The 24,288-nt window shown below is 31.7% G+C and overlaps 1 protein-coding gene across 1 annotated transcript in view; it reads right to left on the reverse strand.

Moving 5' to 3' along the window:
• Positions 1–16,013: 16,013 nt before the first annotated feature.
• Positions 16,014–24,288, reverse strand: part of SLCO1A2 (solute carrier organic anion transporter family member 1A2) — an 80,904-nt gene continuing 72,629 nt past the window's right edge. The window contains exons 16-18 of the mRNA XM_074268873.1: positions 22,073–22,161; positions 21,796–21,930; positions 16,014–16,460 (exon numbers count right to left, since the gene is read on the reverse strand). Coding sequence (XP_074124974.1) covers positions 16,271–16,460; positions 21,796–21,930; positions 22,073–22,161 — 414 coding nt within the window. The 3' untranslated portion in view covers positions 16,014–16,270. The remainder of the gene's footprint in view (positions 16,461–21,795; positions 21,931–22,072; positions 22,162–24,288) is intronic.

Here is a 24,288-nt window from a genome sequence, read left to right on the forward strand (position 1 = left end):
TCCACTTGGTTTACTTTATACATATTTTTTCTGACACAGTTTTTGCTGTGGTGGTTGTCACTGGGTTATTACAGTCAGGAGCATTGAATGACATAAAAGTATTCTCTAATGATTAACCAGCCAGGCCTACTCAGTTTGAATAAATAGTATTAGGACTGCATTTCCTTAATAAAGTTGGAGATCTTAAGCATAAGGCTCTAACTAAAACTGTGTGTGGATAAGCCTCAAATACTCGGTCTTGTGTGATAGGATCTAAGCTTAGGAGAGAGGGGGGGGCCATAGATTGGTCTAACTAATTCAACTTTAAAATTGATTTCTTTTTTTTTAAGTAAAAATATTTCATTTTATTTTTGTTCACTTTTAAATTTTATTTATTCAGTATTTTTCCCAATTACATTCAGAACAAAAAAAATATTTTTATATTTGTTTTTAAAACTTTAGAGTTCTAGGATTTCTCCTTTTATCCCCACTCACAATTAAGAAATAATATGTGAAATTATTCAACACATTTCCAAAAAAGTCAAGTTGTGAAAGAAAACACATAGGTCTCCTATCCTAATGAAAATAAGGTTAAAATTCAAAAATCAAGAAAAATTAAATTAAAAAGAGAAAGAGAGAGAGAGACAGACAGAAAAGAAAGAGAGAGAGAGAGAGAGAGAGAGAGAGAGAGAGAGAGAGAGAGAGAGAGAGAGAGAGAGAGAGAGAGAAGAGAGAGAAAGTATGCTTCATCTATATTCAGATGCTTTGAATTCCTTCTTTGAATATGGATAGGATTTTTTCAAAAGTCCTTCAGAATAGTATTAGATGATTGAACTACTAGGATAGCAAAGTCATTTATATTTGGTCATTCTAGAGCTATTACTTTATGTACAATACATTTCATTTTGTTTGAGTTTATGATGGACTTTCCAGGATTGTTGTTGTTGTTGTTTTTCTGAAAAGCATTCTGCTTATCATTTCCCATAGAACAATAACATTCCATTACAAACATTATTGCTCCATTCCCCAATTGATGGGCTTCCTCTCAATTTCCATTTTTTTCCCTGCCCTGAGAATAAAGCTGCTATGAATATTTTTTTATACATTTAGATTATTTGTATTTGAGAAATAAGGCCTTATTAGAGAAATTTATTTTGAAATTTTTTTTTTTTTTTTTTGCAATTACTTTTGCTAACTTATTTCCCCTCATTTATTCTGTTTGTTCTTTCATCCTGTCCCTACTCAAAAGTGTTTGGTACTGAACACTCCCTTATCCAATATGCCTTCTTTTTTATCACCTTTCCCCCTTTCCATATCCCATATTCTCCCCATCTTTCCCTCCACTGTAAATGCTTTTTGTTGCTTCTTTTTTTATGACAGATAATTTGCACCATTTCACTTCTCCCTTTCCCTTTCTCCCAGTATATTTCTCTTTCACTTCTTAATTTCATCATTTAAAAAATATTATCCCTTCATATTCAACTCATGCTTGTACTTTAAAGTTGATTCTTATGGTGACTTCTGAAACTGCTGAGGCTTTGGGAGATTCTAGTCTTTTGGGCTGAATGGGCCATAGGATTCCTTTGGAGCCCTAATACATCTTTTAATTGTCTTTGTGAATGGATAATTGAGATTTCTGAATGGTAGCAAAAAATTCATCATGCAAAAAAAATTAGTCAATTCATCTATGTAAATTTTAATTCTTCATACTTAGTTTTTTTAAAGCTGTTTTTTAAAGGAGAACAATAAGGAAAGCCTCAAATAAAAATTAATTTCTAACTTGAACTTTGAGGAAATTGCAAGAATTCCAAGAGTCAGAAGTGAGGACAGAGTACAATTTAAGAAACTGGAAAAATGAGGTTAGGAGGAAAGGCCATTGCCAGGTCACTGAGATGGAAGATAGAACATTGTGCTCTATTTAACCAAATCAAAATGCTTTGAAATAGTTACACATGTATGATAAACTTTTCAAGTTAGTAATTTGGGATTCTCAATAAACTGTATTCTATTTCTCTTGCTTCCTAATTTACAATTTGCAGTAAATTTAGACAGGCATTTCTTTTGAGGTTTAGGGTAGAATCTAATTTCCCCTCAGGTATTATGCCCTAGGTTATACCTTAGGGCAAAAAGGTTAGGGATTTTCCCATAAGTTTAAGTACATAAGCAAAGAAGATGTCACTAGTAACAATAACTAGTGTTTATATGATACATTAAGATTTCCAAAGCACCTTAAATACATCTTGTTTAATATCCATAACAATCCTATGAGGTAGGTGATATTATTGTGCTCTTGTTACCCATGAAAACATAAATGACTAGGGTCACAGAGCTAGTAAGTTAATCATACATTTAATCAATAACTATTTATTAATCACTTACTATGTCTCGTGTTTGCAACATGTGCTAGGGATGCAAGAAAGATAAAGATAACTGTTGCTTTCATGGAGCTCTCAGTATATTAAGAAAGACAAAATTCAAATAAATATGTATGAATGATCTAGGTACAAAATGAGTTTGAAATAACTGACAGAAGAAAGACATCAAAATTAAAAGGGATCCAGAAAAGTTTATTGTAGAAAGTAGAATTTAGCTGAGACTTGAAGGAAGCCAGAGAACCCAGGAGATGGTGATGAGGAGGAAGACTATTATTCTGGGAATGAAGCATGATCAAGTTTGAATCTTCTGGACTTTAAGTCCAGCATTCCACATATTATATTATTGATATTTAGCTGCCTCTAAAAAATGCCTTCTTATGTTGGCAATCATGAAAAAATGGTTATGGCTGGCAATGAAGAAGGATGATCATCTAGAAATACATACATACATATTTCTTTATCACAACTTTCTTAATAAGACTATACTTCCCAGAGGAATTTTATCTTAGAACAATAAGCTGGAACATTCATTGAAAACACTTAGCTGAAGATGACAGGAAAAGACAATGATGAATGTTGGAAGGGATGTGGGAAAACTGGGACACATACATTTTTGGTGGAATTGTGAATGGATCCAATCATTCTGGAGAGCAATTTGGAACTAGGCCCAAAGAATTCTCAAACTGTGAATATACCCTTTGATCCAGCAGTGTTTCTATTGGGTTTATATCCCAAAGAGATCTTAAAGGAGGTAATGGAACCCACATGTACAAAAATGTTTATGGCAGTTCTTTTTGTAGTGGCGAGAAACTGGAAAATGAATGGATGCCCATTAGTTGGAGAATGGTTGAATAAATTATGGCATATGAATGTTATGGAATATTATTGTTCTGTAAGAAATGATCAGCAGGGTGATTTCAGAGACATCTGGAGAGACCTACATGAACTAATGCTACATGAAATGAGCAGAATCAGAAGATCATTGTATATTGTAATCGTTGTACATTGTAAACAAGATTATATGATGATCAGTTCTGAAGGATGTGCTCTCTTCAACAATGAGATGATTCAGACCAGTTCCAATGATCTTGTGATGAAGAGAGCCATCTACACCCAGAGAGAGGACTGTGGGAATTGAGTGTGGTTCACAACATAGCATTTTCACTCTTTTTGTTGTTGTTTGCTTGCATTTTATTTTCTTTCTCATTTTTTCTGGTTTGATTTGATTTTTCTTGTGCAGCAAGATAATTCTATAAATAAGTATTATGTATTGTATTTAACACATATTTTTATCATATTTAACATATATTGGATTACTAGTCATCTAGAGAAAGGTGATAGGGAAAAGGGAAAAAATTGGAATGCAAGGTTTGTAAGGATTATTATCAAAGAATTATCCATGGATATGTTTTGAAAAATAAAAAGCTTTAATAAAAAATAAAATAAAATAAATAAAAAAGTTAAAGAAAACACTTAGCTGAATGTTGCTTTGTCCCTTTGAGAATATTAAGCCTGGGCTGAAAGAGGATTTTCTCTCTCTCTGCCTAGTAAAGAAGGTTTATAGTGTGTTATGTCCACAGAAGGGAATCAGATTTAATAATGATATATCAACTTTTAGGTCTGTGATTCATTACTGTAATAGCTTCTTTTTTTCTTCATTTATTTTCACCTCATAAGCATTTCTCCACAGTCATCATGGAGAAATAGCAGGTTCTAAAGCACTAGAGATGTTATTGACACCTCCCACACAACTGAAAAAAGGTGAAGATTTTGTCTGCAGTTTTAAAAGAACCTGCCATTGCTGCCTTCTATACAACCACGATGTATTTCACGCCACAGGTCGACCAGGAACAAAAAATTGTTGAAACACCATGGAATTTTCCTCAAGACCTTATTTATTATACAGCAATTTCTTGACCAGCAACAGAAAGAATGTTGTATTATAGAGGTTTTTCTACCCATATGTATATCAGGATAGAATCTTCTATTTTTCATTTCCTTTTACAGCACAGGTAACTTGTAGATATTTGTGAATCAAAAACTCAGTGATTCAAAGCTGGACTGAGGTGCTTCGAGACCACTGGATCCTGTAGTGTGTTTTCATACATCATACTTTTGCATCTTTCCTACCTATTCTCATGACAAAATCTCTTTCAGATTGACTGAGTTAAGCATGAAACACTCAGAAAAGATCCAGTCTACGGGTTACCAAAGGAGAATAAGACCTCCTCCTATGAATAAACTTCATAGTATAATTAATATGTTATTGACTTTCTGTGGAAGATTTCTCTTGAATCATTCTGTAGGGTGTAAACTACAATAAACACATTATCAAAATCTTACCAGTATACACTTAGTCATCTTGTAACAATTTTGGTTACAAAATTTCAGAGCATAATTTGTGGCTGAATTGTTCTACATTACCAAGAACATTTTCACATTTTGTGTTCCCTATATTGAAAAAGAAGAGGTTTGGACCAAAAGAAAAAAAAAAGATGTAGGAGCTCACTTCCACCAATATAGGTCAGTAACTTCCATAGTGGCCAAGTAATTTGATGAATTGGACAGCACAATTACATCATTCATTATCTACTTGGAGTTATCTGCAGTAAATGCCAAGTCATTTTCAGAAAATAAATTCTGTGAGGTACTCAGTGCCAGCACAAAAACTCTTGTCTCTTCCCAAAGTTGGAATAAAATGTATTTTATAGACTTCCCTCAATGTTTTGTGTGGTAGTGGGAAAAGAATGTTTCTGTTTCTTCTTTCCCCAATATCACAGTAGCAGCATTCCCATATACAAATATTCCCTTAATCATAAAACCCTCCAGGTCAGAAAACTTTCCCTTTTTTCTTTTTTTTTTTCTTTTCTTTTTTACTGCTAGTACAATGTGTTGATATTCAACAAAAAAACCTTCTTTGAAGAATCAGATGAAAGAAGAAAATTCTAAATTACTTACATATATATATATATATATATATATACATACATACACATACATATCTATACATATATACACATACATACACACATGTACATTCATACAGATACATATATACATAGACACACATTATTGCTTTGTTTTTTGTTCCTGCTAACTCTTCTACTTCTACCTTTATTTTGTTTGCTATTACTTACCTTCTTCTCCCTCAAGAAGACTTCCCATATCTTCTGTTCCTACCCTCCCTCTTTATCCCTTTCCCATTAATCTACATATTTTATCCCAATCCCATTAATTTACACATCTTTCTATATCCCACTTTATTCCCTTTCCCTCTAATTTTTAAATAGATTTTGGAAGGTGCTATATCCTTGGTATGGTGAAAATCTAATTTCTCCATGTTCATTCTTACTCTTAGACCTTATTTGTAATTATCTTACCTTTTCTTAATTTCATTTATCTTTTTCTAATTACTTTTACCTTTTATAATCACATCATATTTCAGCTCTATCCCAGTCATTTTTTAAAAAATTCTACTTTGCCTCTGAGGTGCATTTTTTTTTTTTTTTTTTTTTTTTTTTTTTTTTTTTTTTTTTTTTTTTAGTTTGTGAAGGAAATCTAGAAAGCTTGGGATTTTCTGACCTATTCTGTCACTTACCCAGAATCTTTTGAATCATTGTAAATTTTAAATGTAAAATGATAATGAAACTTTACATATATGTATAAATGTATGTATATGCACATATATTTCATATATATTGACCATATCTATCAACTCATTGATATATCCCAATATGTAGCAACTTTATATGTGTATGTATATATGCACACATACACACATATATTCCAAATCATTTTTTCATTTGTTAATTAAATAGTTTTATTGCTTTAAATTTTATAAATTTCCTCTTTTACTTTCAGAATTTCAAATTTGTTATTTAATTAGGGGTTTTAAATTTGTTCTTTTTCTAAGCTTTTTTAGTTGCACACCCAATTCATTGATCTTATCTTTCTCTATTTTATGAAAATAAGCATCTAGAGATATAAAACTTCCCATGAGAACAAGCTTTGGCTGCATCCTCAAAATTTTGGTATGTTGTCTCATTATTGTCATTTTCTTGGATGAAATTATGGATTGTGTCTATGATTTCTTGTTTCATCCACTCATTCTTTAGGATTAGATTATTTAGTTTCAAATTAATTTTTGGTCTATTTTCCCCTGGCCTTTTATTGCATGTAATTTTTATTGCATCATGATCTGAAAAAATATATATATTTACCATTTCTGCCTCTCTGCATTTGATTTTGAGGTTTTCATGTCCTAATACATGGTCAACTTTTCTATAGGTTCCACGTACTGCCCAGAAAAAAGTATATTCCTTTCTTATTTCATTCAATTTTTCTCCAAAGATCATACCTCAGTTTTCTAAAATTCTATTTATTTCTTTAACATCTTTCTTTTTTATTTTGTGATTTGATTTATCTAGTTCTGAGAGAGCAAGGTTGAGATCCCCCACTAGTATGGTTTTGCTAACTAATTCTTCTTGCATCTCCCTTAAATTATCCTCTAGGTATTTGGATGTTACACCATTTCATGCACATATGCTTAGTATTGATATGACTTCATTATCTATGATACTCTTAGCAAGATGTAGTTTCCTTCCTTATCTCTTTTAGTTAGATCTATTTTTGCTTTTGCTTTATCTGAGATCAAACTCATTACTCCTGCTTTTTTTTACTTTAGCTGAAGCAGAATCGATTCTGCTCCAGCCTTTTTCCTTTATTCTGAATGTATCACTCTGCTTTAAATGTATTTCTTGTAAACAACATATTGTAGAATTCTGGCTTTTACTACAGTCTGCTATCCACTTCCGTTTTATGGGAGAGTTCATTCCATTCACATTAATAGTCAAAATTACTAACTCTGTATTAACCGCCATATTGTTTTCCCCAAGTTTTCTTTTTCCCTTTCCCCCTTTCCCTCAGTATTTTGTTTCTGACTACTACCTCCCTCAAATAGCCCTCCTTCTTTACAGCTCTTCCCCTTTTCTTTAAACTTTCCTCCTCTACTCTCCCTCTTATTAGCCTCTCCCTTTCCTTTCCCCTTTTCCTTCCTACTTTCCTATAGAGTGGGACAAGTTTTTCTGTGAAGCTAAATATGTCTGATATTCTCTCTTTGAGTCACATATGATGACAGTAAGATTAGCAAAATGCTCATCCTTCTCCCTTCTTTCCTTCGATTATAGGTCTTTTTTTGCCTCTCCATATGATATAATTTATCTCATTTTAACTTCATTTTCCTCTTCTTCCAATACAATCCCTTATACTCCTCTAGTTTCTTTTTTATATCATCAGAATAAAATCAATTATACCTGCACCACAACAGAAATACAGATCTCAAGAGTTCAACATCATCTTCCCATATAGGGGTATAAGCTTTTTAACTTAAAGAAGTTATTTTTTCTTTCCTTTTTTCTTTTTTTTATGCTTCTTTTGAGTTCTGTATTTGAAGATCAAATTTTCTGTTCAGCTCTAGTCTTTTTATCAGAAAGGAGCATTTACCTGTTTCATCGAAAGTTCAGCTTTTCCCCTGAAAGACAATGCTTAATTTTGCTGGGTAATTGATTCTTGGCTGTAATCCAAGTTCCTTTTCCTTTCAGAATGTCAAATTACAGGCTCTTTAATACATTAAAGTGAAAGCTGCTAGGTCCTAGGTAATTCTGATCCTGACTTCAAATCATTTTTTTCAAAGAAATATATGGATTATTCTGGGAAGATATTGGGTGCATAGACAATTACTCAAGACTGATTTTCTTTTAGGCTGATGTTAATTCACAGCATAAAATCAGAATATCAATAATAGTGAATAGTAGATTATTAGATTACATTCTTTTCTTTTTTAAAGTATGGTAACACTGGAGTTTATGGAAATATTTTTTGGCATATTTCATTAAATTCTTCTAGTTATGAACCTGCATCATGATTATAATTTTAAAAATTAATTTTATAATTATAACATTTTTTACAACATTATCCCTTGTACTCCCTTCTGTTCCAAATTTTCCCCTACTTCCCTCCACCCACTCCCCTAGATGGCAGGCATTCCCATACATATTAAATATGTTATAGTATATCCTAGGTACAATATTTATGTGCAGAACCGAATTTTGTTGTTGTTGTTGTTGTTGCAAAGGAAGAATTGGATTTCGAAGGTAAAAATAATCTGGGGAGAAAAAAAAATGCTAACAGTTTACACTCATTTCCCTGTGTTCCTTTTCTGGGTATAGCTGATTCTGTCCATCATTGATCAATTGGAATTGGATTAGCTCTTCTCTATGTTGAAGATATCCACTTCCATCAGAATACATCCTCATACAGTGTCCTTGTTGAAGTGTATAATGATCCCCTAGTTCTGCTTGTTTCACTCAGCATCAGTTAATATAAGTCTCTCCAAGCCTCTCTGTATTCCTCCTGTTGGTCATTTCTTACAGAACAATAATATTCCATAACATTCATATAGTATAATTTACCCAACCATTCTCCAGTTGATGGGCATTCGTTCATTTTCCAGTTTCTAGCCACTACAAAAAGGGCTGCCACAAACATTTTGGCACATACAGGTCCCTTTCCCTTCTTTAGTATTTCCTTGGAATATAAGCTCAGTAGTAGCACTGCCAGATCAAAGGGTATGCACAGTTTGATAACTTTTGGGGCATAATTCCAGATTGCTCTCCAGAATGGTTGCATTCTTTCACAACTTCACCAACAATAAATCAGTGTTCCAGTTTTCCCACATCCCCTCCAACATCCATCATCATTTGTTCCTGTCATCTTAGCCAATTTCACAGGTGTATAGTGGTATCTCAGAGTTGTCTTAATTTGCATTTCTCTGATCAATAATGATTTGGAACACTTTCATATGAGTGAAAATAGTTTTAATTTCATCATCTAAAAATTATCTGTTCATATCCTTTGACCATTTATCAATTGGAGAATGCCTTGATTTCTTATAAATTAAAGTCAATTTATAGATGAGGCCTTTATCAGAACCTTTAACTGTAAAAATGTTTTCCCAATTTGTTACTTCTCTTCTAATCTTATTTGCATTAGTTTTGTTTGTGCAAAAGCTTTTTAATTTGATGTAATCAAAATTTTCTATTTTGTGATCAATAATGATCTCTAGTGCTCCTTTGGACACAAATTCCTTCCTTCTCCACAAGTCTGAGAGGTAAACTATCCTATGTTCCTCTAATTTATTTCTGATCTCCTTCTTTATGCCTAAATCTTGGACCCATTTTGATCTTATCTTAGTATGTGGTGTTAAATGTGGGTCCATGCCTAGTATCTGTCATACTAATTTCCAATTTTCCCAGCAGTTTTTTGTCAAATAATGAATTCTTATCCCCAAAATTGGGATCTTTGGGTTTGTCAAACACTAGATTGCTATTTTTATTCACTATCTTGCCCTGTGAACCTACCCTATTCCACTGATCAACTAGTCTATTTCTTAGCCAATACCAGATGGTTTTGGTGACTGCTGCTTTATAATATAGTTCTAGATCAGGTACAGCTATTCCACCTTCATTTGATTTTTTTTTCCCATTACTTCCCTTGAAATTCTCGACCTTTTGTTCTTACATATGAATTTTGTTGTTATTTTTTCTAGTCATTAAAATAGTTTATTGGGAGTCTGATTGGTATAGCACTAAATAAATAGATTAGTTTAGGGAGTATTGTAAATTATATTCGCTCGGCCTATCCAAGAGCATTCAATGTCTTTCCAATTATTTAAATCTGACTTTATTTTTGTGGCAAGTGTTTCGTAATTTTGCTCATACAATTCCTGACTTTCCTTTGGTAGATATATTCCTAAATATTTTATACTATCGACTGTTATTTTGAATGGAATTTCTCTTTGTTTCTCTTGCTGTTTTATTGTGTTGGTAATGTATAAAAATGCTGAGGATTTATGTGGATTTATTTTGTATCCTGCAACTTTGCTAAAGTTCTGAATTATTTCTAATAGCTTTTTAGTAGAGTCTTTGGGGTTCTCTAATTATACCATCATGTCATCTGCAAAGAGTGATAGTTTGATTTCCTCATTTCCTACTCTAATTCCTTGAATCTCTTTCTCGGCTCTTATTGCCTAGGCTAGTGTTTCTAGTACAACGTTGAATAGTAATGGTGATAGTGGGCAACCTTGTTTCACTCCTGATCTTACTGGGAAAGGTTCCAGTTTAGTGCCATTACATATGATGTTTACTGATGGTTTTAAATATATGCTCATTATTTTAAGGAATAATCCATTTATTCCTCTACTCTCAAGTGTTTTTAGTAGGAATGGATGTTGGATTTTATCAAATGCTTTTTCTGCATCTATTGAGATGATCATATGGTTTTTGTTAATTTGGTTATTAATATGGTCAATTATGCTAATAGTTTTCCTAATATTGAACCACCCTTGCATTCCTGGGATAAATGTCACTTGGTCATAGTGTATTATCTTGGAGATGATTTTCTGTAGTCTTTTTGCTAATATCTTATTTAAGATTTTAGCATCAATATTCATTAGGGAGATTAGTCTATAATTTTCTTTCTCAGTATTCAGCCTACCTGGTTTAGGTATCCGTACCATGTCTGTGTCATAAAAGAAATTTGGTAGGACTCCTTCAATCCCTATTTTTTCAAATAGTTTATATAGCATTGGAGTTAGTTGTTCTTTGAATGTTTGGTAGAATTCACATGTAAATCCATCTGGTCCTGGGGACTTTTTCTTAGGGAGTTGGTTAATAGCTTGTTCTATTTCTTTTTCTGAAATGGGACTATTTAGACTATTTACTTCTTCCTCTGTTAATCTGGGCAAGCTATATTTTTGAAGGTATTCTTCCATTTCATTTAAGTTATGGAATTTATTGGCATAAAGTTGAGCAAAGTAGCTAACTATTGTTCTAATTTCCTCTTCATTAGTGGTGAGTTCTCCCCTTTCATTTTTAAGACTAACAATTTGCTTTTCCTCTTTCTTTTTTTAAATCAGATTTACTAAGGGTTTGTCTTTTTTGTTGTTTTTTTCATAGAACCAACTCTTAGTTTTATTAATTAATTCAATAGTTTTTTTTTTTTTTACTTTCAATTTTATTACTCTCACCTTTTATTTTTAGAATTTCAAGTTTCGTGTTTGTCTGGGGGTTTTTAATTTGTTCTTTTTCTAGCAATTTTAATTGTAAGCCCAATTTGTTGATCCTCTCTTTCTCTATTTTATGCAAGTAGGCCTCTTGAAATATAAAACTTCCTCTTATTGCTGCTTTGGCTGTATCCCATGCATTTTGGTATGATGTCTCATTGTTGTAATTTTCTTGGGTGAAGTTATTAATTATGTCTATGATTTGCTGTTTTACCCAATCATTCTTTAGTATAAGATTATTTAATTTCCAATTATTTTTTGGTCTATTTTCCCCTGGCTTTTTATTGAATATAATTTTAATTGCATTATGGTCTGAAAAGGATGCATTTACTATTTCTGCCTTACTGCATTTGATTTTGAGGTTTTTATGTCCTAGTATATGAACTGCTGAGAAGAAAGTGTCCTTTCTGTCTCCATTTAGCTTTCGCCAAAGATCTATCATATCAAACTTTTCTAGTATTCTATTTACCTCTTTGACTTCTTTCTTATTTATTTTGTGGTTTGATTTATCTAATTCTGAGAGTTCAAGGTTGAGATCTCCCACTATTATAGTTTTGCTGTCTATTTCTTTTTGCAGCTCTCTTAATTTCTCTTTTAAGATGCTGTACCACTTGGTGTTTATATGTTTAATATTGGTACTGCTTCATTATCTATGCTACCCTTTAGCAGGATATAATGCCCTTCCTTATCTCTTTTAATTAGATCAATTTTTGTTTTTGCTTGATCTGAGATGAGGATGGCTACCCCTGCTTTTTTGGCTTCAGCTGAAGCATAGTAGATTCTGCTTCACCCTTTTGCTTTTATTTTGAATGTATCACCCCGTTTCAGGTGTGTTTCCTGTAAATAACATATAGTAGGATTCTGGCTTTTAATCTAGTCTGCTAACTGCTTCCTCTTTATGAGGGAGTTTATCATGATTATAAATTAAGAAATTTTGAAATCTATATGAAGTTTTTGAAAGCTATTGAAATAACTTAGCAACTGTGAAAAAATAATATAACCAGAAAGTTACTGATTGTAGTTACTTATTTAAATTACTGATAATAGTTCCTGGGATAAATATTAAATTTCATTACCTCTGTCTTCTGGATTTGAGGAGTTTATTTCAGAGGCTAGCAAGGTGATCAGTCTTCTGCTATATCTTGAATCTTTAGCAATGATTGTTTTCTAAATGAATATTTATATGGTAAGTATCAGTGAAATATGAGATTTAAATAGGACTAATCAAAGTATACATGAAGCTAGAGGATTTCTAAGATAATAAAGAGACATCCAGTCATTATTGTCTCTGGCATTCTTCTGGGCTTTTGATAAATCTATTTCTCATCAACTCTGTGGTAGCTGAATAGCATTGACTTTTTAGCAGTAGTGTCCTTCGCCAAGACTATATTTCATTTGTAATATGTCTTTGGGTAAATGTTTTTGGTAGCAGTATGATTTGAGACTGGATTGCTCTTATGTAGAGAAAAAAACAAACTTTTGACATAGATCATAAGTAAAGTCCCATTGTGATTTGAATTTGAAGGTTTGAGAAATACTGTTTGGGCAGTATTTCTAAATTCATAATTGTTTTTTTTTCAATATCTTTAGCAGTCTTAGACACACATAACTGTTATCTGGGTTAGAAGTCTATGCCATGTAGTTTCTCATAATTTGCCTACAGATGTCACATTCAATAACTTTGAGAGGAAGCTGTTGGGTTAGGGTGGCTGGCTTGCTCAGTTCAGGTTCCAGTCTTCTTATATCTTATTCCTCTCCATACATTCTTATGACCCAATTACAATGGTCTTCTTACTGTTTCTCCCACAAGGGACTCACACGATCCACAAACATCAGGCAATTTCACTGATTGTATCCCATGTCTGTAATGTTTTTGTTTTTTTTCCTCATCTCTGACAGAATTAATTGGCTTCATTGAAATCTCAACTAAAATCTCAACTAATGTAAACTAAAATCACACCTTTTATAAGAAGTTTGTTCAGGTCCATCTTATTATGAATTCTTTGAAGGTAGGGACTATTTTTGACTTTATGTTTCCATTGCTTAGCATAGTGCCACACAAGATATTAATAAATGCTTATTGATTAGACTAGATGGTATCCCATATGCAATCAACACAATTTTTCTTTCTCTTTTATGGGTCAGCATCACCCCATGATTTGAATTCCTTAAAGAGGAAAATCAACTTTAGGATGGCAGCAAGGAAACAACTTGACATTCTAGTGAATCCCTTATTCTTTCACAAAGTCCTCTCAAATCTCTTCTAGATTTATATCTTCATCATTTGGTTTGGACTCTTTCAAGAATGAAAACATGTTTTTGCGTTCTGGATATGGAATTTCCTTCCTATGGACCTTCCACTCTCGAAATAGTTTATAGTGGTAATGGGGAAGAACACATTTTCTTTCTTTTTTTTTATTGTGGTTTTAGTTCCTTGTTTTATAAGCTTGCAGGTTGAGGGGAAGATGTAGGAGATTCTCTTCTCTTTCTAAAAGGCACACTACTTAGAAACTTTATTTCTCTCTTCAGAAGTCAATATACTTAAACTTTTAAACTTAAGGTTTCTCTTGGGGCAGCTTCTAAAACTGGTGCTGTTCAAGAAATATCCTTTCTCTGGCTAGAAGACTAGATTTTGGGATCACACTAAGAAATAATAAAATCCTTCTTTGTCTAGACATGAGGCTAAGGACATTGTCTATGAATGCTTTTCTTTGGCCACATGAACATATGTTTCTTCCCTATGCTTCTTATGATACTATAGCATTGCCATGGCTTCTGATATCTAGTTTGAGGACTTATTTTCAGGAATTCTCCTCTCAGCTGACTTGGTGAAAAAACCGTTATCAAGCATCCACAACTACCATGTGCTTTTACTTCAAGGTAGTCATCTCCCCACAGTTTTTCTCTCCTGACTTTTCACTATATATTTTCCTATAGGAAAAAATGGGAGGGATAAGGTAAAAGATGAAAAGAAGCTCCCCCATCATATGTGGAAAGTTCTGTTGTCTCATTTTATAAGTTATTGGAAATAGTGGCTTCTTCCATGAGAATTAATACTTCCAAGGGTCCAATCCAACCAAATGATATTAAGAGCATTCTTAGTTAAGAAAAGTTAAGCAGGAGTTGTTTTCAGTTTCTTTACAAGGTATCAAATGGACATCTGAAGAGTACTCTAAAGAGAACAAAGTGGGGAAAATTAATGGTTTCAGACAAAAGTTCACCACCTTGTAAGATCATTAAAATAATCAAAGAACTCTTCATATCCCTATGTGTATACCATCCTACTTATATATGCAATAATTTGAGGGGGGAAAGAGAAAGTCTAATATCTAAAGAGAATAGTTAAAGTTTCATTATGGGAGATAACATATTAGTAGAGTCAGGTGAAGATGAGGACAGTGCTCAAAGGCATGGAATTGGGAGATGGAAAATTGAATTTAGAGAATAGTGAGTAGGCCATCATGTCTTTAATACAGTGTTCATGAAGAAGTTATGATATACAATAATTCTGGAATATAGATTATGTCCTGATTGTATAGAACTTTAAATGCCAAATTGAATTTTAATTTTGTCTCAGAGGCAATAGGAAGTCATTGAAACTTATTGAGAAGGACACTGATATACTCAGACTTTAGTAGAATTTAGGAATATATGTTTTTGCCATCTTTTTTGATTAGGAATGCATATATAGATCTGAGAGTACTCTATAGAGAAAAAAAAAACAACTTGTGAATATAAAGGACCTAGAAAAGATGAGGGTTGAGCTAATCTACAGTTAGGGAGTAGGATATGGATGATTATTCATAAAATTACCTCTCCACTACCTGACTTTTGATTGTGAAAGGGAAAAAAAAGAAATATAGGAGAGTATTTTGAGTAAGTGGAAGAATCAAGCATAAGTTTTTTTTATAAAGAAATCATGTGCAGTAATTTAACATGACAATTATTAAATTATGCAGAGATATATTTATTTGAATTCAAGGAGTAAACCTTCTACACAATTTTTACACAACTACAAAGAGAAGAAAGAAACCACTATCACAAATTCTGAAAACTTGTTCATCTAAGGCATACTTCCCAATAGAAATTTAAGATGTGATAGTCATAGAAGTTTACTGAACTTCATATTATACAGACTAAATGACATAAGCATTTAACAAAGAAGAATGTGATATTAATTCATAATAAAGCTCTCATGGAATCATACTGCTTTTAGATTTTTGAATAACCACATAGAACAAGCAAAGACCAATAATAACTTGGTTTAAAAAAGTTAACTGAGGTGGGAATATGATTTTTTAAAAAATTAAAATGAGTAAAAGAAGCTTTATAATTTTATTCATTTTCTTTTTAGTCAGCATCTTACTTCTTTTCAGATAATCGAGCATTCAGAGACTGCTTCCAAAATTGTATCAGGGCCTAAATCTTTCAGTTGCTTAATTTTTTATGATTTACTACTTTTGAAATATCATGATAACATAGTAAGATCATTATATGTTTCTTTGTTCTTAAGTTGCATCTATAAAGGTTTACAAGTCTTTTTCAAATGTTTTAATTAAAAACTGCCAGCAATTACAAATGTATGTGTACATATATATTTCTTTCTACAAAGAAATTTCATATTGAATGCAAACAATCAGATACATGTTAGGTTATATAGATAAGTAAACTACAAAAGAGTAATCATTATCAATAAACTCACAAAAGGAAACAAAAAGTGATATATGAAATTACTAAGAATATTGATACATGAAATAGGAAAAGTTCATCAGAATTACAACAGCAATATAATAACCTAATGTTGGAGATAATTCAGAGAGTCTCTGCTTAACTTCCCAATTGTATCCCTCTTGCCATATGTATTGGATCCCACATTGGTAGGAGAGAAAATTGCTCCAATATTGTTGTTGGATCGAACTAGAAAGTCAGCCAGGCGTTGTGTCACACATGTAGCTGTGTTACATTTCCTTTTCTCCAGATGATGACTAACAACATAAAACAAAGTTAAGCCTTAAAATAAGGAAATCAGGCCTTCTGTTATTCAATTTTTCACATCAGCCACTAACTGGCTAACTATGAAGGTACCATATATATAGATGGAAAATGAAACAAAACTACTCAAATAATTGACAATTTTTCCTTAGTAAGTGATTTTTGTTTTCAACTTTAAAATATTGTGTATTATGGAATCCTGTAAACATAGATTTTTGGTGAAGGAATTGTAAAAATATAGCCAATTTTATTCTTTATATCATTACTACTCAAGATCACATTTCCCATCTTTTTCTCTGTATGTCCATTAACAATTGGTTCTAAATTTTTTTTTAAAGTGACTTTGACTTACCGTCTTCAAACACTTTTTTATTTCAAACTTACTTATAGCTTAAAAATGCTATAAAATAATTATGAAATGTCAAATTAAAGTTAATCAAATTAATTACTTGGCTTTTGTAAATTTCTTTGAGATCATTGGATATAGATATTTTAATTCTTGTAAACCCTTATGAAAAATCAGAATTCTACCTGTTCAGGCATTCGACTTGTAATGTACAAGTTATTTTACTATTAACATAAGTACATGAACATTACTATTATCCTCCTACCTACATGGCTCTTGGAAAAAAAAAAGTTATAGAGTATGCTTTTAATGGTTTAATGCTATTTCTAAAAGGCTTTTTATATTATTTATATTACTATTCAGCAGAATGTCTCTAGTATCCTGGAAAAGATATAAAATAATATTATGGCTTAGGCAGGCAATGCTGCTGTTATAGCTTGTTTAGCTTGCAGCAGAATTTTTGTTTTCCTCTGACTTACAGCTGAAAAAAATACAGATGGATAAAATTATCAAAAGTAACTTTAAAAAATTCTAACATGCTTTTAATATGATGCTGGAATAGATACAGAGGTAAAAAGTATCACCTTCCCCCCAACATCTTACCCCCCAAAAAAACCCTATTTTAAGTTTTGTAGGTCAATCACTAGGTGCTAACAAGGCAAATGTAGAAATGTTTTGACTAACCAATCCTTGAAATAAAATGGTGAGTTAAACTATATGGTTATTTATAACCATCAAGGGAAATTTAAATTAAGTAAACAATTTTTACTTCAAAAGTGGTATTTTTGTGTATATTTTGTTGTTGTTGTTGTTGTTGAATGGAGTGCTAGAACTGGATTCAGGAAGAACTGGACAGACATTTATTAAATATATGATCCTATGCAAATCAGTTACCCCTTTGTGACTCTGGCAACTTTTGTAAGTTTGATCTACTGAGTCACAGATGGTTGGCAAACTGACTGATAGGTGTAGTTTGACCAGTTGACACTGAGAGCTCCCACTGGCCAAAGAAAGCACCACAGTTGTTTTGCTTATTTCTATAAGTTACATTCCATTTGTAGGGATAACTAGAGTGTTTTAATGGGATCTAAAGATTTAAGTTTCAACTAAAGTATCATGGTCCATCTTAGTCCTGGGGAACTGATAAAGAAAGATGTCTTCCTCTTCACAGGAGAAATGTAGGAACTACAATTTAAGAAGGACAAATACAGTTTTTTGTCTCAAGTCTTTACTTAATGTGTCTTATTTTGATAACTATGCATTCAATGGGGGATATGGGATATGTAAGTGTAGTCTTAAGGAAAAGTTAATATGATATAAAAATGAAAGGCACTAATAAAACTATTAATAATAAAATATCTTGTCCTACATCTATTTTTATCTGTCTATCTATCTCACAGAAACAAAACGATTTGATAGGCTTTATAGTAAGGGTAATGGCTGAAGTTTAGGTGACATGTTTTGGAAATGGCTGGAAAGTGATGTCTAAATGTGGTTCTGACCAATATAAAGACAAAGTTCACCTTAAGAGCCCAGTCTTCAAGGGACAGAGTCTAAAGTTCTGAGGGGATAGGAAATTCCATTTTCCTCTGAAATGCTGAGCTCTGATATATGATCTTTTATCTAATCTTGCCAGAACCAGATCTCTAGCTCACTTTCAGGACATTTCCAAGCCATATTGCCATTTAAGTTCCCCAGGCTCTTAATTGTTCTACTTTTTATGTTGTCTTTTTCCATTAGAATGTAAACTTCTTTGGGTAGGGAACAATCTTGTTTGAATTTGTATCACCAGCACTTAGTACAGTGTCTAATACATAGTGTTTAATAAATGTTATTTATATCTTTCATTCATTCATCCATTCACTCACCTTGACCAATATAATTCAGATTCTACTTCCAAAATACTTAATTTACTCTCTAATACTGGTCAAATTATGAATATGACTCCATGCTTCATTTTTATGATTTAGATATAACTTTGGTATAGTTTATAATCTTAAAAGTCTGTTTCTGAGGACTGAATACTTAGAAAGTCATTTTAAATTCTGAGGCCACTAAGACCTTTCTTTCTAGCAGAAAAAAAAAAAAAACTTATATTTTTTCCTGAGGACTGGGAGTAAGAGCAATTTGTTCTAAACACTTTGAACAGGCAATTTTCAAAGCATCTGAGATAGTTTTAAATTAAATAACTATTAGAAAATTTCAAAAGGAGATATGCCCTTAGCTAAACTTGTCAATGGTCTAGAGGAGAAAAAAGGAATTAATTTTATGGGTAAAATATCTAGGAGATATTAACCAAGTGGGGAAATGGATAAAAAAGGCATTATTTTAAGAATATCTAACTTTGTTTAGGAATATCAACTTAAGAATCAACCAATCAATTATCAAGATTTTATTAAGTGCCTACTATTTGCCAGATATAATGCTGGGCACTATGAATACAAAGATAAAAAACAAAATACTTCCTGCTCCCAGTGAACTAATATTCCTTTGAAGAAGAAGAGATGTATACTGTTAATTTTCAACTTATCAAAATTAAAGCCATATTTAACAAAAGATAACATTAATCTTAAAAAGAAACAGGATGATTTCTTGATATCCCAGAACTGTCTTGTATTTGAAGATATTTCAGTTGAGCATATACTATCAATTTCAGTAAGGTTAAGAAATAACTCACTATCATGACATAAAGATGGTCAAAAAATATCCTACTAGAGTTAATTTCACCACCATTTTTTAATATTCTAGGTTATAGACCAGATAGATCAATTTGTCTACCAGGCTACCCATTTATGTCACACTATATTTGGGATACATGAAATTGAGTTTTAAGCTGTAAGTGAATTGAAAGAAAAAATACTCTTGATTATTTTAATCTGAAGTATTTGTGAGTATCTAAGTATAAAAATTTCTCCATCTCAAAGTTTCAGTCCATTTTTCTTGCTGTACTACTCTTTTCTATATTCAACTTGTTCTATCCAAGGGTAAGTACAATTAAGACATATTATTCCATATTCTGAAATCAATAAACTAGAAGATGGACAAAGATTTGCATACTTCATGAGCTATTTTGTCACCCTCCAAGTTTAAATTGAATTATCTGCTTGTTGTTGGAAGATTGAAATAAAGCTGGAAAAAGCCACACTGAATCATAAGATATCAGACATCTTCTGGTCCAAACCCATATTTTACACATAAGGATTATGAAAATCAATCATTCAATAAATCATTCAAAGTGATACTATTAAGTAGCTTGAAATCAAGTCTCCAATCTGGTAGTCCCAGTCCAAGTCTATAGCTGAGCAAACGCATAGTGCAAGTCTTTACTTTTTACATGTTTTGATTGAATTTGGCTTTCATGTCCTTATAGATTTACAATACAAATAGCCTAAACTATAAATTTTAATGAATAGAAAAATAAAAAAATGTAAATGATTGATTTTTCAAAAGAAAGCTGGTGAATTACTGTTGGGTTTGATTTTTTAAAAGTCAATTGGTATTTATATTGTTTATCTTGGCTTTAAATAATATCTTGTTGCAAATTAAAAAAAAACTTAATATGACTAAAGTCTTGTCCTTTAAACAAACAAAAATGTGATTTCAAGTATGTTAGTTAAAAGCAAAATTATAGATTTTTTTTAAAAAAAAGCTTATATAATAGGTGGCAGTTTAAAATCAAGAGACTGAAACTAGTACCCAAATTATTTGAGGACAAAGAATTTTAGGGAACTAGGTAAACATTCTACCTCCAAATGAGAGATATATAATAACAAGCAAAGCTATGTAGAGACATATTTCATAAATGTGCTCAGGAAATGTCTACAGTCTAATGAAATAAATGATTCAAGATATAGACAAAAATACTAAGTAATACAGCTAATTTTCCTGTCATTGTGCCATTGTGTTGCTGCTTAAGAAGAACTTCATGTCAATTTTAGAGTTATTTTTATCTGTGAAAAACATAATTGAGATCTAGTCATAGTTCTGAGAGCACTCTGTAAACCAGGTAAGTTACAGCATGACAAATGAATATGTCAATTCCTACTGCTTGATATGGCACATCAGTGATTTAGATCAGAAAAAGGAAGTGTAGTTCTATAGTTCTATATAGCAACTATTATATTTTCAAATCACTGATTTCATTGAAAAAGTAAATTTGATTGTTCTCTATTTTGTAAAGTATATTTAGTCCAGCTTTTTAGAACCAAGTAAAGGCAAAGTTAATGTAAACTCAAATAAATTTTCTTAATGTTACTTTATGATACCTTGATTCCAATGGATATGTGGTATAAAGGGAGAATTATATTTTTCAACAAATCTCTTTTTGAAAAAAAGAAAAATTAGCAGCTGTCATTTGAATTTGAGGCTTAGTTTTAAAAATAGTGGTTAAGTAATCTTTAAAAATATGTATCATGTCATGGAATAATGATAATATGTGTCATTTAAAGTTACTCCTTAACTATATAGAGCTCTAGCCAACTAATACTCTGAGTTGGAGAGATGGTGCTAGCCTGCATTTGATAGAGGGAATTTCTTCACTGGGGAGTTTCTATTCCTATTCCTAGAATAGAGTGAGGTTCTATTTTCTAGGAGTATTGATGTAAATTTTTATAATTTAAAAAAGAAATAATATAGACTAATTTGGAACGACTGGCTTTCCATATTTGTTCTTCAAATTTAACTTTTTAAAGATGTAACTTGTCTCTTGGATATGTCTATATGTTTTACTTCCCAGGAGTAGAATTTGTTCTTCAAATTTAACTTTTTAAAGATGTAACTTGTCTCTTGGATATGTCTATATGTTTTACTTCCCAGGAGTAGATTTAAGTGTTTTGGCAGTTACTGAAACCCCTTCAACAAAACTTAAACAAGTAAAAGATCTGATACAAAATATGTATAATATTTAGCTTTTCCTAGTTCAAAATTTCTACATCTCAAGTCTGCTTTTTGAATCAATAACATAAGAGAAGCTAAAGGAATACCTTTTAGTGTTTCCTGCTTCATTTTCAGGAACTGTTCCTCTAATTTCCAACAGTGTATTTCTTGACCGAATAGGCAATATCCATTCCTGCCTGTCAGAAGTTCCATCGGAGAGATCACCAGCTACTGACATCAATCTTTAAAGAACACAGAATACAAAGCACAATTGAACAGCTTTTGGTATTGTTCTTAGGCAAGATTTATCATTCAGAACCCAATGGCAGTATTACATAATGGATTTCTTAAGCTTTAAAAAATAAGTACTAGAAAGTTACCAACCTATCAATAGGTGTAGCCTCCAGATAGCTTAAAGCAACAGAGAGCACGATAAGGACAACTGGCAGCTTTAGATTGCACATTGCTTCTTCCTATATTTTTTGGAAAGAATGATTTAGAACAGAAATTAACTCTGACTCCCAGTGACATCCCAAATAATAGATCACCTTTAAAAAAAATCCAACCAAACTTTGTATTTAGGGAGGACCACAATTCCAATTGCAATATTCCTTCAATTCATATTCTTTTTGCATAAATGAAATGAAAATTTTCTTATTTCTCCTCTTTGCTTTTTCAAAATATCTTTGAACATTTGAAATTAATGATCATCTTCCTTTAAGCTTTTCCATGAATAAATGCTAAAAAGTACCACCCTATCTCTTCAACTACTCTAAATAAGTACAAACTTTAAATCTCAGAAATTGAAAATTCTTTACCTTTTACTGCTTAAGGGACTGAAGAAATCAGAAAAACTCTCTTTTTGCTGGCAAGAAAGATACACGAAGCAATTCCAAGCTTGCATCCACTTCTGGAGTAATCCCCCCCATCCCTTTGCTAGCTAGTAATACTGCTTTTATATACCCTTCACACCTTTCTCAGCTCTGACATCAGGCAGCACAGAGAGACTCTGTCATTAATTTCCATCCCTATAGATAGAAAATGCTTAATAGAGAGCAGAAGAAGATGGGTCATTATTACATTAATACATCAGTAAATATAAACATAGCAGATACAGGGTGTTTTGTGCAGGTAATGTATCATACACATCAAAACTTATTTTACATCTAGGTAGAATAGCAGAATAACTGCTACTTATATGAATTTTCAAAGGTTTAATGAGTTGTCATGTCATTAAAAGAAATTTAGTCCAAGTATGGAATAATTACAGCTGAATGCTTAACATAAAAAACAAAACAAAACAAAACAAAACAAAAAAACCAACTCCAGTAAGAATAGTCAATTGAAATACTTTGAGCTTTTACTCAACATCTACACATTTAGTCCATTACCTATAATGGATAGAGCAAATATAGAGAATCTCTCAGCCTTCCAGTTGTAGGAAGTCCACATGATTGTAACTTAATTTGAATTTCCCCAAATCCCCAATATATATATTTCTTTTACCAGTGAAATAAAAGGCTCTTTCAGTCCTTACCTATTGTTTTTCTGGCAATACTTAAATGTTGAGACAATTAATCATGTACACAAAATTCTGTGTATATAATATATATGTAAACATACATATAACATTCATGTTACATGTATATATGTATATATTTATACATATATAAGTGTATAATAATTATGGCATGGATACTCAGTGGAAACTCTAAGTATTTATACATATATGCATATATTTGTATATATACTATTGTACATATACACATTATATATGTCTATATTTGCTTTCTTATTCATTATGTTGTTCTTTGCTTCTTCTTCTCGCCCCCCCATTTTGTTGTTTTAACCATTTCACTTTGAAAGTTATGATTGTTAGGCTTCTATTTTTCAATATTTGCTTAAATGTTAAGAATTTTATCAATGTGAGGCTTGGAGAGTTTGTGACTAAGCCCATAACTTTTCTCCTAAGAAAAGTTCCCAAGCTGAAGGGGAAGGAACCCAATAGACAATATTTAAAGGAAGCTAATTATCATGATAAAATGATAATGTAATAGCCATTACAGAAAGGACAGTTTTTTTTTTAAACTAAATAAGAAAGAGGCAATCACAGAAAATGTGACTGAAAGTTGGAAAAGCTTTTCCACAAAATTTCACTGTAGCTAGGATAAGAAATATAGTTGATTGTGGAAAAAAAAATCTTTTCTTCTCCAAGAATCTCTGATGAAAATGGATTTCCAATAGCTGAATGAATACCAAATTATAAGGGCAAAGATCATTCCCCAATGAATAAGTGGTCAAAGGATATGAAAAAGCTGATCTTAAAAGAAGAATTGTAAAATATTAAAAGTCATATGAAAAATTGCTTCAATTCACTAAGAACTGCAAATCAAACAATTGAGATTTCACTAGAAAACTGGAAAAGATGACAAAAAAATGGAAAAGACATAGGAGAAGAACAGCATACTCACTGTGATTTACTTCATCTATTTGAGAAAGAAATTTGGAATTATATTTTTAAGAATATGTTTAGACAACCCATATCTTTTGATCTACAGATCCTACTAAAATATCTCCTAAAGGAGATTAAAAACTAGAAA

This window comes from Sminthopsis crassicaudata, chromosome 5 (genome assembly GCF_048593235.1).
Source record: "Sminthopsis crassicaudata isolate SCR6 chromosome 5, ASM4859323v1, whole genome shotgun sequence".
NCBI lineage: Eukaryota > Metazoa > Chordata > Mammalia > Dasyuromorphia > Dasyuridae > Sminthopsis > Sminthopsis crassicaudata.